Below are 16,045 nucleotides of genomic sequence, written 5' to 3' on the forward strand. Positions count from 1 at the left end.
TTCTAGTATGGAGTGTAGGTCTACTTCCAGCTCATTTGCCTCAGTCACTTTATCTAGTTTCTGGACATGTGCAGATATGGTCATCTGCTTCTGGTTTTTGGGCATCTTCAGGGGTTATCTGTGGACTTAATACTTAGATGGGTGTGTATTTTGGTATTTTTTATGCTTTCTGAATGCCTCCAGGTAGATGTGATCAGAAATGGGTTTCCCTTTTCACTCTTCTTCCTGAGAAATTTCAAGATACCACTCACTGTTGGTCGTTTTGACGTAATTTAGGATTTTATTTTCGGCTTATTTCCTCTTTTGTCTGCTTGTCCCACTCCACAATCTCCGTTCAGGCCTTTTTTTCTAGTTGGAAACAGTTCAGGGCCAGCTGTGGCTGTTTGGTTTTAATTGGAAACTCTCTCTTTAAATTTCACGGAGATCTGTACGCATGTGTAACCGAATCCTTGGAGGGTGCGGCTGGTTGCCCACTAGCTCAGGCACCCCTATAGTCACCAGAATGGAGGTGCACAGATAGCAAGGGACCAATGAACAGCTACCAGAAGAAAAGAATGTCCACACCTTTATCTCAGCGGTTCTGCCAGGTGTCTGTGGCCGCTCTGATCCTTCCCCCGGCGTGGTCTCACCCAAGGTGGCGGCTCGTGAAGCAGCCGAGCATCCCAGACTAAAAAGCAATAGATTTCTTGCTTCTGCCACAAATTCCCCCAGCTGTAAACCTTCCAAGCTTCTAAGTATTCCTTTATATGTGGTTCAGAGTTCTGGGACCATCCCCTGAGCCTGCTTGGTCAGGTATTCTGTGTTGTTCTCTGCTATACATCCACCCGATCCGCCATCTTGTTTGTTCCTCTCCGAGTCATTGGGGTTTTAATTCTTTTCAAGCCTCTCAGCCCTCCTATAAATCTTATATTGAGTTGGTTATTCATGTTGGTGAGTGAGACAGAAATGGTCATTTTGCTGTGTGTGTGGTTTTGGCACCACCTGATAGACTGTGTTGTGTCAGGCTACTGCTGCAACAGAGCTCTTTGTGACTCCATCGGACACATGTGTGCTCAGTCTGACTTAAAGGGCCCTTTCAAATCTCATCTCTTTCTCAACGTCTTCTTTGTTTATCCTGGTGCGTATCTGTCTGTTTCGGGATAGCCTTTGTTTGCTTATTTCATTTCATAGTTCCTCACAGAAACTAACATAGTGCAAGGTACTGGTTGTCAGGGTTTGTGGGTCTGAAATGCTCATTTGAGGTTGTCAGTGGGGATCAGGTGGTGTGGCACGTGGCTGGTAGTGACTAAATGCCATTTCATCTATGTAGTGCGGTCTGGAGGGAGGGAGGCACATGGTTTATTCATTCTGTCTTTCTTTTCTTGGCAGAGAAACTTTTCCATGTCTGTAAACAGTGCCGCGGTCCTGCGGTTGACAGGACGAGGAGGAGGAGGAGGCACGGTGGTGGGGGCTCCAAGAGGTCGAAGTTCATCAAGAGGGCGAGGTGAGCTGCTAATTCGACCAGAAATGATGGGAGGAGGAGAGGGAAATCCCCTTCCTAGATATTGTAGTGCTTGAGTTTTAAAAACTTGCTATAGACACTGTATATTAAACGTCCTGAGCAATTATCTTTTGGACGATTTCTCGTAGTATTTGATCTTTAACCCTAATTGGAGCACAGTTTGTTGTTAAGTGCCTGTCCAGTTGGGTCTGACTCATAGTGACCCTGTATATGGTTTTGGAAGAGTAAGTAGGTAATGAGTTTGAGCTGCTAACTTTGTGGTTAGCAGTCCAGTGCTTATCCTACAGTGCCACACCAGGACTCCATTAAGCACAGTTTAGCCAGTCCTTTATTGATGGGCATTGAAGTTTTCAGGTTTCATTTTGTTTCGTTTTGTTTGATGGTAATAAACACCTTTGTGGCTATATTTACATGTTGTAGTTAAGTGCTGTTGAGTCAGTTCTGACTCATAGTGACTCTGTGTAGGGTTTCCAAGGAATAGCTGCTGGGTTTGAACTTCCAGCCTTTCATTTAGCAGTCCAGTGCTTGATGCTACAGTGCCACACCAGAGTTCATTTAGCACACAGATATCTGTGTGCTTCATACATTAACTTCTAGGTAAAATGATTAAGTCACATATTGATAGCCCTAGGACACAGATAAGGACCTCTGGTAGCGTACTGGTTACGAATCGGGCTGTGAACCACAAGGTCAGCAGTTCGAATCTACCAGCTGACCCGTGGAAGAAAGATGAGGCGTTCTGCTCCCCTAAAGATTTACAGCCTCGGAAACCCTGTATAGGGGTTGCTATGAGTCGGAACCGACTCCACAGCACATTACAATTACAGACACACAGATGTGAATAAAGGCCAGTTTAAACTTGAACCAGTAGAGTTGCTGAGTACAAAGGTGCGCCCATTCTTGGATCAGCTCTGTGATTCGAATTCAGTTGATACTTTTCTCCCTGAGAATCTGAGTGGAGGGGAAAGACTTCCTTTGTTTGCCGTGGAATATCTTTTCAGCAGGTGGTTTGCAAAGTTGATAGTTTAGAGTTGACTAAATTGTCTTTTCTCAGAGATTAGGTAAATCAGGAAGATTTGAGCTTTTGTACTTTTAAGTCTTTCTTCGCAAACTTTTCAAATCAAGATTTTTTTCCCCTTAAAAAACAAAAAACATCTAGTCCAAAATTTTAATTTACAATAGTGATTCACTGAACTTTTTATGAATTTAAATCTTGAGTTTTTGTTGTTGTTTTTTTTTTTACAGAGCTTCTTAGTGCACCCTTCCTTGTTCAGGACAGGACTGAGCTCTTAGACCAACTTCTTAACTTGCTTTTCCAGCTTTCTGTAGTCTAGCTAAGGAACCCTGGTGGCGCAGTAGGCTAAGCGTTGGGCTGCTAGCCACAAAGCTGGCAGGTCAAACCCACCAGCTGCTCTGCAGGAGAGAAATGAGGCTGTCTGCTTTTACAAAGATTGATGGTTTCTGAAACCCTATATAGGGCCGTCTGGGCTATGGATGACAATGGACTTAAGTGTTAACAATTGTGAGGCTGGCACAGGACCAGGCAGTGTTTCTTTCTGTTGTGCATAGGGTTGCTGTGAGTCAGAACCGACTTGAGGCCGTCTAACAGCAACAACAATGTCCTTGTATGTTGTAAAAGAATAGCTTAAATCAGTTTGCAATAAGTCTAAATGCAATAACCATTTAAGAATAAGAAGTCAAAATAATTCCGTTATCAAAATAATAAAATAAAAGCAAAGTTTTAATAATGAAAAATGATTTTACCCCCCAAAAAAAGCAAGAAAGGAGAGGTGGGGAAAGCATACATGGTGCAAAATGTAAATGGCATACTTACAACCAACAATATTAGTAGTGATGTCAAACGTAAGTGGACTTACGTGATACCATCAAGAGATCAACTAAGTAGAAAGCAAAAACAACCGTAAGGAACAAGAAACCCAACTGTATACTGCTTTTAAAAAGCTTAATAAATATAAGAACACAGAAAGTTAGAAAGTAAAATAATGAATACAAGTTTTACCGTGCAAAGACTTAATCAAACGAATACTAGTGTAGTCATATTAATTAATAATCAGAATAGACTTTAAGGTAAAAAAAAAATCTGTAAACAGTGACATTTTGTAATATCAAAATAAACAAATTATTCAAAATGATAATTTCTTGTTGTAAAGTTACTGTCAAGTTAGCAGTCTTAGTGACATTTCCCAGGAGCGGCTAATGGGTTGAATTTCTGACCCTGTGCTTATCTTGTAGTGCCACACCAGGATTCCTGTCAAAGTTTTGTAGGTAATTGACACCTCAGAAGAAAATTCTGCCCAATGAAATGAGAAGTATTCCGTTAATTCTCATTAATTGATAGAATACCTGAGGTCCTGATGTGCTGCTGTAGGATAAGCACTGGACTTAACTGCAAAGTCTGAGGTTCAAACCCACCAGCTGCTCCTTGAAAACCCTATACAGGATCACTGTGGGTTGCAACCAACTTGGCAGTAGTTAATATGAGTCGACATTGACTCGATGTTGTTGTTGTTATGTGCTGTGGAGTCTGTTCCGACTCATAGTGACCCTGTACACAGTTTCCGAGGCTGTAAATCTTTATGGGAGCAGAAAGCCGCCTCTTTCTCCTGCAGATCTGCTGACCCTGAGGTTCGCAGCCCGATTCCTAACCACATTGACTCAATGGCATTCACTAAATATGTAATTACAGACAGCTCCTTCTATGGAGACAGAACGTAAAAGGTTGTCTTTCATATGAACTGTGTGCCAAGTGCCTATTCTCTTCTCTGGTTTCAGGCAGAGGCAGAGGTGAATGTGGTTTCTACCAAAGAAGTTTTGACGAAGTGGAGGGTGTGTTTGGTCGAGGAGGTGGCAGGGAAATGCACAGGTCTCAGAGCTGGGAGGAAAGGTGAGTAGGACCCAGAGCGTGATGGAAACTTTCTTAGTTTGTAAAGCAGATTGCTTTCTGCTTCCTCAGAGGAGCAGCTGCTAATGCACAGCTACCCATTGTATGTGAGCAATGAACAACTGTCCTTCCTTAAAGAAAGAAGTTATTGTAGGTCAACAGGTGTATCGGTTTCTTTGAGCCACCTTAACACGTGGCCCCAGACTGGGAGCTGGGTTTTCTCACAGTGCAGGAGTCCTGACATCCTGTGGAGCACCCTCAGACTGTGGATGATTCGGAAACTGTCTAGAAGCGGTGTATAAAACTGTGCAGCATGTGTCTTATTTAAAAACAGCAGTCTGGTTTATTTTCAATATTTAAAAAACGATAAATATAAAAAATTAATAGTATAAGTTCACCTTTGGTAGGTGAGATACTGGATATTTTTATTTTCAGCTTTCAGGCTTTTCTGTGTTTTTCCAGATGTTGGGCACTAGCCATATACTTGTTTTATCCTTTGAAGAAGGAAGAAATGTTGTTAAGGAAAGTGGGAGCATGGATGGGGAATCTTTGTGTGACTTTCAGGTTTTGTTTGAAACTTATTTTATCTTTTCTAGGGGTGACAGACGCTTTGAAAAACCAGGACGAAAAGATGTAGGTAAGGTTTTCTATTTTGAAATATATTTATTTGGGCTTCTAACTTTTAAGTTCGCAACAGACTTGCACCCAAGGATTGATTTATTAAATACTGCCTCATCTCCAGTAGATGGGGTTGTAGCATGGTAATTTGAGGATTCTAGTGCATTAAACCAGGGGCTGATGCTGAATTGAAACCATTAAGATTTACTTGACTTAATGTTTTAGGTCTATGTGTTTTCTGAAAGGTAAAATTTTACTAAAGCCATTTGTGAACTGAAATTTTTAAATTAGCAGCCAGTCTAGTAACTTCTTTTCCTGTGTAGCAGCTAGCCTCCACCACTGCTGATTTCCAAATGTGACTTAGAATTCTAGTAATAGTGCCTTTTAGTGAGTGCTTTTTAGTAAGGTGCTCACTTCAGGTTGTTACTATTAACTGTGCTAATGATTTTGAGCTTTTTATGCAAGTAATCAATTTTTGTTGGTTATAAAAAAATGTTAGTATGTGTGAGAGCAAAGTGAAAAGTATGTGTGTTACACTTATTAATGGAGTCTTTTGGGTGCATAATGCTTTTTCTTGTTTTAAGATAAGAACTTTAGTTGAAATAAAATCATAGTCAGAAGGGTCCTTTGCATTAAGGTAACAGGATTTAGGATTGTGATAAATTCATCAGTTTATGTTAAAGAATTTATAATGTTAAGGTGGACTTTCGGACTGCTTAAAAGGTGGTGGTGGTTATGTGTGGTGGAGTCGGTTCTGACTCCTAGTCACGGTGTAAGGGGTTTCCAAGGCTGTAAATCTTTATGGGAGTAGAAAGCCTCAAATTTCTCCCATGGAATTGCTAGTAGTTTCAAACTGCTGACCTTGAGATTAGCAGCCTGACTCATAACTAGCTGCCTTACCAAATCTTCAGTAGATTCTAATACCTGAAAAGAAAAAAATCCCAATTCATTAATGTCATTGAGAGTTATGAAAATGACTGTGTAAGTTCTAGGTTCCTACAAGTACCAAAATGTTCTCCAGAGCCTTGACCATAGCTGACACAGATAAACGTTTTCATAAACATGTGAAATACGTAAATATCATTCATTGACTGATTTACAGATAGGTTTTTAAAAATCAGTTGTAATAATCAACTCTGCCTCACTGTTTTCATGTAGTACTCATTTTAACATAATAATGATAATGATTTAAATTCCTCATTTATTAGCCGGGCATTGGGAATAATCAGTTGTGTTTACATGAATGAAAAGCCATTAAATGTAAATGTAGCCTGAAGAAGACTGTGGGTGGGTAATTTAGTTTTAGTTGAATTATCTTCACCCAAATTGTCAACTATGGGATGAGTACTATTTGGAGAACTTAAAAGGCTCTTTTCTCCCAACTCCGACACTGTACTTTTGCCAGTGTCAGAGTGGGGAGGTAAATTTGGAATCAGAACAGTTAGGATCATGAATCATCTAAGCCCTTAGATCTCATCAATAAAGTGGAGGTGATCAGGCCTATAGAACTTTGAGGAATGAATAAGGGTATGTGGACTCATTCATCCATGTGGCAAATATTGTGCTTCTGTCACTATGCCACAGTCCAGGGGGACACTGTGGGTCAGTATGCTTGCTTGCACAGTTGGTTTGAACCACAAGGTAGGTGGTTCATGCTTTTTGGTAAGATGTTCACTTCAGGTTGCTTCAGTTGCTCTTTGGAAACTCTACACAGGGTTGCTGTGGGCCAGAACCAACTTGACAGCATTTAACAGCTATGTTACGTGTATGTATCTGGTACTTAGCTAAGTACAAAATATATACTCTTTTTCTCTGGAGGACACTTTGTCAAATCATTCAGTGTCATAAGGGAAATGTGAAATGGCACACCTGAGCCGGGGTCAGAATTAAAGTGGAACAAGATAACCACATTAAACCAAATGGAAGCTTCACAGCAGAAAATGCCACGTTTTGCATACATAAAGTCTGAGAGGAAATGGAGAAGCTGTGTGTAGCAGCAACCTGCTGGGAGTGGCAGGGCACTCAGTGGACTGTGCAGAACATGTCAGCAGTCAGTGATGGTGTGTCTGCAGCTGTGAGCAGCATTTACCATAGTGAAGTGCCCTCCGTGAGCCAGGGCAGAGAGTCCCACCATCACAGGAACAACGTGGGCATTGTGCTTGGTTCTGGGGCACACTTTGAAAGGGTTGTCCAGGCATTAGAGTAGGGCCAAAGGGAGTTTAAAGCCTTGTGACAGGGAATGCTTGAACGAAATGGAACTGTTTACATAGCAGACGAGACTGGGCAGGACAGAGTGGGAGAGGGTTTATAAGGTCATTGTTGACAAATAATTGCTTAAGGATCCTGTGGATGATGATCTGAAGGACAGTAAGGGCTAAACTGTGGAAGGCATACGGAGGAAGATAGTGACACAGTCTAAAAGATGTAATCTTTAGAGTTATCTGAATGTGATATGGGCTGGGAAAGTAATGAGATCCCAAGTTGAGAATAGCTGGATTTTAACTGTTGATGCGTGTTCATCGTCTCTGTTGGTTTGGAATAGATGATTACAATCATGATTTTCAGTTATATTTTGTTTTTTATTAATTCAAATAAGAAAGTTTCTGTAATCACTCTCTATTCAAAGTAAAGGCCTTATCTAATTGAATTTCAAGTTGCAGGTGTCAGTTGATTCTATATAGATAGATCTTGAAAGAGCACAAATGCTCAAGGCAAACATTCTTTATTAGTGACATATTCTAATAAGAGTGACTTTTAATGATTGCTTTTTGATATGATGTTTACTTCAAGTTACTGTATTAATTGTTCTAATGATTCTGTGCTGTTTATGTAAGTAATCCATTCTTGTTTGAAATAATACAGATTAAAAACGTAAAAATTGCATCTTTACGCTCTCCTAGAACAGCTGCTCTAAACAAGTTATTTTGGGGCAGTGATATAGTGACCAGTTGGGAGATGTCCATGACAGCAGATTTAGGTTACCTGGAGTACTGAAGGTGAAGGATGAGTTCTTTTTGAAGTAAGAGATGGTTCAGATCATGTATTTGCTTCTGATGTGGCCAGAAATGGGTAGAAATGGGTGTGATCCCAGACTTCTGGGTAAGAATGGTGCCTAACCCCTTTGAAACACCCCTGGGAGAGTATGGAGGTAGTAAGAGGAGGCCTGAGAAGAATTTGCTGCCGTATTAATTCTTGTTCAGTGGGGATAGATTGCAGCATCGGGAAGATGTGTTGGCCATTTTGTAGTTAGAAATATTCTGTGAGGACGAAATGAGAAGATAGCTTACAAAGACAAAATGATCCAGATGATACCAATGTGATCCAGTCCAGTGTGATAGTAATTAGTTCATTTTAGTGGGAAATACTTTGAAATAGACATAGCAATTTTTGGCCATTAGGCTGCTGCTGGGCTACCCATTCATAAAATCTTGGCCCTTAGAATTTTGAGTGATGACTTGTCTCCAGTTTGTTGGGACTGCCCTCCTTCTATATTGGTTTCCAAAAGCATTTCGTACCTTGGTTCCTAGGTGGTCTAAGATGCTGTGGCTGTGTTCGCAGGCGGTCCACACAAGCAAGCAGAGCTGCTGGCCTTGCCGGTCAGCCATGCCCCACTCCCTGTTGAGCTCTGTTTTCCTGAGAGAATGATGGTGATTTGTAGAAAGTTTAACTCTCAGTGTAGGAACTGATTCTTTGAAGAATCATGAACAGTACTCCCAAAAATGTTTGACCCACCCTCAGACAAAAGATGATTGCATTGCTGAGTTGCTCTATTCAGAAAACATTTATTGGATAGTGCTAATAAAGCAACAGTTTTCTGGGGATGTGTGCAAGGGAAAGTTACAACCAGGTTTCAGACAGTCTGTCTATAGAGTCTACAGAACCACCAGGCCCCGTGTAAGGCAGAAACCTGGCAAGAAAAGGAAAACACAAATATTTTCTGTAAATAGTGACAGAAAAGTGACAGTACCCTGTCAATGGCATAAAACTTGCAAGACTTGAAAAAGCTCTGACAGGGTTACCTGTAGGAAGGGTGATGGGAGGCTTCTCCTATGTGAGTGAAGCAATAGGCTGCCCCTTCAGGGGGCACTTCCATCCTTGATCTTGGCCATTTCTTTGTCTTGTCACCTCATGCAGCTTCCCTTAACCCTAGGGATTGCCATCTATGCGGCGGAAGAGCTCTTAGGAAAAAACGTGTCATGTAAATCTTAGATATGACTTTATTTTTACAAATTAAGGGAATCTCATTGATTTATTACAGGAATAAGAATTCTTGCTGCCTAGATGTGTTACAGTAGTCTTGGGTCGGAAGAAAATCTCTTGGTCTGACTACTTAAGAATACCTAGAGTTTTATGGAGGGGTTGCAGTCATTGAAATGGCATGAAGTGTATGATTTGTTGAATGTGGGACTGTTGATCTGTCTGTTCTGTAAACCTTCACTCAACTCACAAGCAAAAGTTAAAAAAAAAAAAAGAAAAAAAGAATGCTTAAGATTTTCAACCAGCAAAAGATCACAATGATGAAATATCTGTATTCTTGATGGTCCTCTGCTTCTTATCTATCTTCATTTTAGTCAAAGAGTAGAAACAGGCGACTTGCTTCTGTGCCCGACTCTTCTCAACTGCTTGCTTTTCCTCAGCTCGTATTTCTTTCTAGAGCCAACTCCCTGCCTGGTCATCACAGTGAGGAAGGTGAATCTTCCTCTTGTCTCACATAAGCTGAATAAAGGAGACTCCAGAAGAGAAGAGTGATATGTTTTGATTCTTGTGTGATGTTAGAGGAAGGACAGTGTCATTTTAGAAATTGAAGTGAAAAGTCTACCATGGCTCAGTCCTCTTCAACTTGGGGCTAAGGGAATGGAGTTAGGCTTCATATGTCAAAAATAAGAAGGGGACAGCAGAGCAAGCGTCATTTTCATGGAGGACTAGAATTGGAGAGAAGTAATAGTGTGCATCTAGTCCAGCCTCCCACTGCTGAGTAAACACTCGTTTTGTGTTTATAGAAAAAACTATTTGAAGTTAGAAACAGGAATTTGGGTTTGAAAGTACTTTGTTGCCTAATTATTTTCTGCTTTGTCTATTAGAGAAAATTTTTTCCTAGTGGAATTAAATCTAACGAAGCCTTTTTTATATATAAAACTTAAATATATTTGCATTTATAAATTATTTAGGCACTTCATGGTCAGGAATCATGGTGTGGTGCTTTGGGATAATACAAGATCGGTTTGAACTGCAGGTTGGTGGATCAAATTTACCAGCCACTCCTCGGAAACCCTTATACAAGGTTGCTTTGAGTTGGAACCGACTCAATGGCAGTTAACAACAACATGGTCATAAGGAAGGGAGAAGGTACTTTTACATCCGTCTGAAACCCTTGAGATGAGTAGCTGATTTTTAATACAGCTTAGTTTGCAGAGTAGCTCTTGCATCTCCTCCCTGAAGAGCAGCACTCGGCTTGTTCTGATGACTTTCTGCCGCCAATATATGATCACCTGGGTGTGTTTGGGTACCTTGTTAAATGATTTAAGGCCTACGTATAATCTATAATTTGCTGTCTTTCCTGTGAATTTTTATTCTTACCTGTTAATTTACCTCAGTTTTTCAGTATAAAAGACTAAAGGAAAGATCTTTTGCTTTGAAACAGTTTTGAAAGGATGTTGACTACATAGTGTGAAATCATCCTTCTACCCAGGCTGGACCCTGACTTTATCTTGTATAAATGAGAAAGTTCTCGTGGTTTTTTCCTAGATTAGTGTGTTCACCTTCACTGTCTAGTCTGCCTCCATTACTAATATTGTATCATCATTTTACAAATTCACCAGCAACAATTTTGTATGTTGAATTGATTTTGAATAACCACAAATACAGTCTTTGTTAAGTAGAATCTTACATTTTAGAATGTGTATTATTAGTCATTTTTTGTGGGTATCATCGGCACGATTACCATGATGGAATCAGAGAGATGTAATCCAAATTGAGGAACAAGAAAAAAGAAAACATGGGATATGATGTAGGAAAGATAGCTGTCTAGCTAGCTGGGTATATTTAAAGACATTAAAAAAGAAGGGTGCCCTGCTAAGTCTTATTCTGTCAGTCCTGTTTCAGAGATCTGAAAATTGTCAATGCTTTGTCCATTAATATGGATATCCAGGTCAGTCCTGTTTGGGCTCTTAGAGACCAGAGGAGTTGGAAGTTGAGGGATAGTCTTGTCAAAATTCTCCATCTTGATTTGATATTCACCTTTGGAACCTCGGGTCAACAGAGATGCAAAACAGTGATGCAGCATGATCTCAGAGGGGAGGTAGGATGTTCTCCTTTGGCATGTTTCACCAGTGCCTTCCTGCATTGCTGAAAGGAACACCACCAGTTCAAAGTGGGGAGGATTTTCATGCTGGAGCAGAGTAGCCAGAGGACTTGATGGCGTAATGGAGTGATGGTAGCTTAGCGGAAAGATAAAGAAGGGACACTCCTCAGAACTGATGCCGTCAAGGTGGAAATCCACGCTGGTCTGGTAGAGGTCACCATTGGCTCGTTCCTGATAGAGAACAGCTGAGACCCGCACACTGGTGAGAGGGCTGGGTCGGATGTTGGCCACTTGGAAAATAAGATTGGGTTTGCCGTCTATGTAAGCTACTACTGCTAAGTCAGTAAAGCGAATTGAGAACGCTCGATTTTTTGGCCGGGCAATCTTCGCCACAAAGGCACCTAAATTAGAAACCATGGAATTTTTTTTAGAATCTCGACTATTATAAGTATGTATCAACACCTTTTCTGAACGAGATGAGTAATCAGATAGTTAAACAGTGAGTTAAACAAATAGTTAAGCAAAAAATCACAATGATGAAAAATCTGTATTCTTGATAGTCCTCTGCTTAGGTGCCATGACTTCCAAATGAGTCAGGAATTGAACGTGCAGTTTGTTAATTGAGGCTATCCTATTTTCCTAAAGAAGTTTGCAAAGTATACGTACATTCTTATCTTAAAAGATTCAAAATGGGTAATTATAATTCATCTTGTTCGGTGCAAGTAGAAAACCGCATCCTCTAGTTTGTTACAGGGTTAAATAATTGGTCATTTCCTATATTCATCTCTCTCTCTATGTATATATATTTAATGTAATGGGAAATAAATATAGGTTGGTTACAACTAGATTACTTCCAGTTGCAGTAGAGACTAGGTGATTAGCAAAATGTTTTGGGGTGAGGAGGATTGAGCTAGTAGCTAGAAGAATGAGTGACAGATAAAGAATTTGTAAGCTTTGAATCTGATGTAAACTTTTCTTTCAAAGAAGGCACTGTCTACCTTTCTATTCTGTCTTCTTTGTGTCCCCAGCTACAGATAAGGAATTCTTAGTCTATGATATGCCACCATTGCTGTTGACAGGCTAGGGCAGCTAGTGAAATCAGAATTAGGTTTAAAAAGTTTAAACATAAAATTCAAAGTTCAAAATAAAAATTAAGCTCATAGGATTCAAAGGAAACCAAATCATATAGAAGTCCAGTTGAACATTTGAAATACTGTGTAAGTGCTCTGTGTGTTTTATTAATGCATTAAGTAACGAGATCTAGGGAGCGGCAGGTATAATAACCCTAACTGTGAAGCATTATAGTGTTATACAAAACTAGCTGTGATTTTTATTTGTACCCAAGTTATGGACACCGCTGATGCTTCTGTTTTTTTGTTGCCTACATTCATAATTAAAGGAAATGCCAAAATTAAGGTACAGAGTATGAAAAAAGATTAAGTTTTTCCCATTCGTGCTCATCTGGTGGGTTGGAACCGCTGACCTTGCAGTTAGTAGTAGCCCTTTGCTTAGCCCGCAGCACCACCAAGTCTCCTTATTCTAAGTTCACAGACCTCTTTCTTTTATCCATGGACTGACCCAGTTTAAGAATGCTTGTTCTAGAAGCTTTGAACTTCTTAACAGATGGTAGAGCCAGTTGGCAGCACACTGGGTCTCCATCTCTCGATGCCCTTCATGTGGCCCAATGCTTATCTTCCCATATTATTAGAGAATATGTTAAAACGGGTTTAATATCTGTTTTGTTTTAATTGTGTCAGTTATTTGAAACTACTTTAGTGGGTGAAGAGTCTTTTTTGTTACCAGATTTATAAGTTAAATCTCATAAACCTGATCCCTGTTTCCAGTGCATTTGGTTAGACTGTATGTATTTATCTCATTTGTTCTCTAAACATATAATGCTGATTTCGAATTCACTGATATCAAATAAACATTGAAATAAATGATAAACCCAGAGGAGAACATTTTAGCCCAGTGAAGATAGACAGTATTACATTTCCCTGTTAGGTAAAATGACTGTCAAAATATATATTGAACGTATTTATTCACTTATGTAACACAATTATTATCTTTTCTGAAAAACTCTTAATCCTCTTGTTAATAACTTTTTTGACATAGATGTCCTGCAGATCAGTACCATAATGACCCCTTTTTCCTTAAGTTCCAACACATAAAATTTAAGTGTGCACCCTGGCTTCAAAAAGTTTGTGGAAAAATTCCAATATCTTATACTTTCATTTTTCTGTGAACTTTTTGAAGTGCCCTTGCATTATAGTCAAATTCCTTATAATTTCTTATATTGTTTTTCCTTAGACTCTTATGTCTCAGCTTTTATCTGCTAATAATGCAAATAAATTATTTTATGACAGAACTGTTTAACAACTTGACTATGGCCTTTCCAAAACATTCGCACGCAGGTTTTGTGTGTGCTGGTTTTTGTTGTTAAAGAACAAAGACATTTACCTGTGATAAAAGCCTCTAGCATGAGGCCTAGGAGCATTTGTATGGCCAGTAGGGCAATGGCGCTTGGACAGTCACCACTGGGGAACATGGTGCCATAACCAATTGTAAGTTGTGTCTCCAGAGAGAAAGAGAATGCCGCTGTGAAACTGGTGATGTACTTGACACAGATGGTGTGGTTTTCAGGTGGGGCATCATGATCTAGCTCCAGATCACCATTCATCTCAGCAAGCACATACCAGAGCACTGCAAAGACAAGCCAGTGGACAACAAAAGAAGCCGAGAACACCAGCATCATCCAACGCCAGCGCATGTCCATTAGGATTCCCCAAGCATCTCGAAGATATGCGAGGCCTCTCTGAGCGCCATCCATTTGAAGGGTGCTGTGACCATCTTTGGTGACCATCCTCCGATATCTCTGAGTTAGGAGAGGAGCAATGACTTTGCAGTGACTTCCATCCATCTTAGGCTGGGACTGTGTGAAATCAAGAGTAGATTAGTCAGCCGTGCAACCTTTTACAGTTAAGATTCTTAAATTCTGAGACCTCATTCATGTTCCGCTTTCTTGGGAATGTTTCCCTGACTGTAACTTGGGAAGGCTTGCCCAGTCTGACAGCTCATTCATTTATTTCCTTTGCATAGAAGAGGGACATTTGTTGGTCAAGTCATTCAGGTGCTAGCTAATACTGTGTTGCCTTTGGTTATCTCTTTTATTGACATTCTGACATTTTCCAAAGTTCCTGAGGGGTGGAACTTTGGAAAATGTTAAAAGATACATTTTATTTCACTGTATTTTTCTTGTACAAGTCCAGGTAATCAAGTATTAATCGATATGACCAAATAGTATTTGTAAATGACAAAATACCTAAATGATTCGTGATGCAAAGGCACATGTTAAATATATATGTTCTTTGAGAATCAGTAGAATCATTTGGAAGCTTCATGTGAAACTGTCTGCAAATCCTTGGATACCCAACTTGGTATGAGGACAACACTTAGATTTATGCTAAGCTTTCAGAGTGCTGTGGTTCTTTTAATGGACATTTTATAATTAGTTTGTTCAGAGTTCACCAAAAGGTTTTATGATTTCCTTTTATTTATGTCACTTTCGACCATTTTCAAGGAGTCTTTTCTCCCCTGGTGGTTTTATTGCTGCATTATTGGATGTTCTAGGTTCTAAGTGGATTGTGGAGAGAAAATTACTTTGAAAGGCAAAAAAGGAGAAAGAAATTCTAGGTGGAGATTCTAGTTCACCTTCACTTTGAAAGTAAAGCAAAAGAGAAAGCGTGCAGAATTTAATGAACTGAAATCATTATGAAGGCACAAATGATCATTTATAAAAGATCATTAGTATTATAAGTTTTCAGGTGTAAGCCATTTTTATCACTGCTTATATATTTCTCTCTCTGGTGAATAGAAATCTTAGCATGAGCTTTCCTTTGCTCTTCCTTGTGCCGATGACAGAGACGTCTTAAGGCTTCTATGCAGAGGCTATCAGTAGCAGAGTGGGAGATATGTCCTGACTCCCCTTGGAAGCTCTCTTCTTTTTTTTGACATGATCCTGCCATCTGGGTTTATTTTTGAATCTTTTCCTTACAAGACTTTGATTCCCTTGGGAGTGCTGCGGGTCTCCTCTGAGTGCTTTGAATCAAGCTTAAGAAGGAACTGGGGCTTGTGGAGTGGAGTTGCTATGCTGGGGCTTCCTGGGGGTCCCCACGTGTGTAGGGGTCTTGGGGCTCTGAAGACTACTTTCTTTGCTGTTGGAATTAGACATTGATATTTATAAAAGCTTTGTATTTACAATTTAACATATACGGCACTACCAGAGATATTCTCTTATATTTTCTTCAGCTTTGAGCTACTGATGGGTGATTGGGATGATAGTTAAAATTATTTACATTAGAAGGTCAAGTCCTTGAATTTTTAAAAGAAGATATTTCAGTTTCATGTTAATAGAATTTAAAACTCCTTAGCATATTATTATTTTATAATTTATTATCATAATTGTTATTAAAGTGCCATCGAGTCGATTCCAACCCATAGCGACCCTGTATGGGGTTTCCGAGGAGCAGCTGGTAAGCCTGAACTGCCGACCTTGCAGTTCAAATGGCTTTGCAGTCTAGCGCATTAACCCACAGTGTCACACCAGGACTCCTAATGGTATTTAATAACCTTAATTTTGCTAGATGATTTGAATGAGTTGTTGTTGTTGTTAAGTGCTGTCAAGTCAGTTCTGCGTCATAGCAACCCTGCATAGGGTTTCTGA

The 16,045-nt window shown here is 39.8% G+C and overlaps 2 protein-coding genes across 3 annotated transcripts in view; one reads left to right on the forward strand and one right to left on the reverse strand.

Moving 5' to 3' along the window:
• The window catches only part of GIGYF2 (GRB10 interacting GYF protein 2), a 120,827-nt gene that overhangs the window by 29,656 nt on the left and 75,126 nt on the right, over positions 1-16,045 (forward strand). Inside the window, exons 4-6 of the mRNA XM_006866804.1 lie at positions 1,369-1,483; positions 4,295-4,406; positions 5,000-5,040. Of these exons, the coding sequence (XP_006866866.1) occupies positions 1,369-1,483; positions 4,295-4,406; positions 5,000-5,040 (268 nt within the window). The remainder of the gene's footprint in view (positions 1-1,368; positions 1,484-4,294; positions 4,407-4,999; positions 5,041-16,045) is intronic.
• KCNJ13 (potassium inwardly-rectifying channel, subfamily J, member 13) lies at positions 10,962-14,284 on the reverse strand. Of its 2 annotated transcripts, none has more exons than XM_006866757.1 (2): positions 14,019-14,245; positions 10,962-11,723 (listed from the first exon to the last, which is right to left on the reverse strand). In XM_006866757.1, exons 1-2 carry the CDS (start codon positions 14,240-14,242, stop codon positions 11,663-11,665), a joined length of 285 nt encoding a protein of 94 aa, XP_006866819.1. In that variant the 5' UTR covers positions 14,243-14,245; the 3' UTR covers positions 10,962-11,662. The 2 variants fall into 2 exon arrangements, with proteins under 2 accessions (XP_006866819.1, XP_006866818.1); XM_006866756.1 differs by having other exon boundaries at positions 11,039-11,723; positions 13,783-14,284.

This window comes from Chrysochloris asiatica, unplaced genomic scaffold (assembly GCF_000296735.1).
Source record: "Chrysochloris asiatica unplaced genomic scaffold, ChrAsi1.0 scaffold00096, whole genome shotgun sequence".
Lineage (NCBI taxonomy): Eukaryota > Metazoa > Chordata > Mammalia > Afrosoricida > Chrysochloridae > Chrysochloris > Chrysochloris asiatica.

What these genes read in the sequence shown, in the direction of transcription:
- KCNJ13 (XM_006866756.1), bottom strand. Translation starts at nt 14,242, where the DNA reads ATGGATGGAAGTCACTGCAAAGTCATTGCTCCTCTCCTAACTCAGAGA. An exon ending in GCTAGAGGCTTTTATCACAG is followed by an intron (nt 11,724 to 13,782) that starts GTAAATGTCTTT and finishes TTTCTAATTTAG; the next exon opens with GTGCCTTTGTGGCGAAGATT.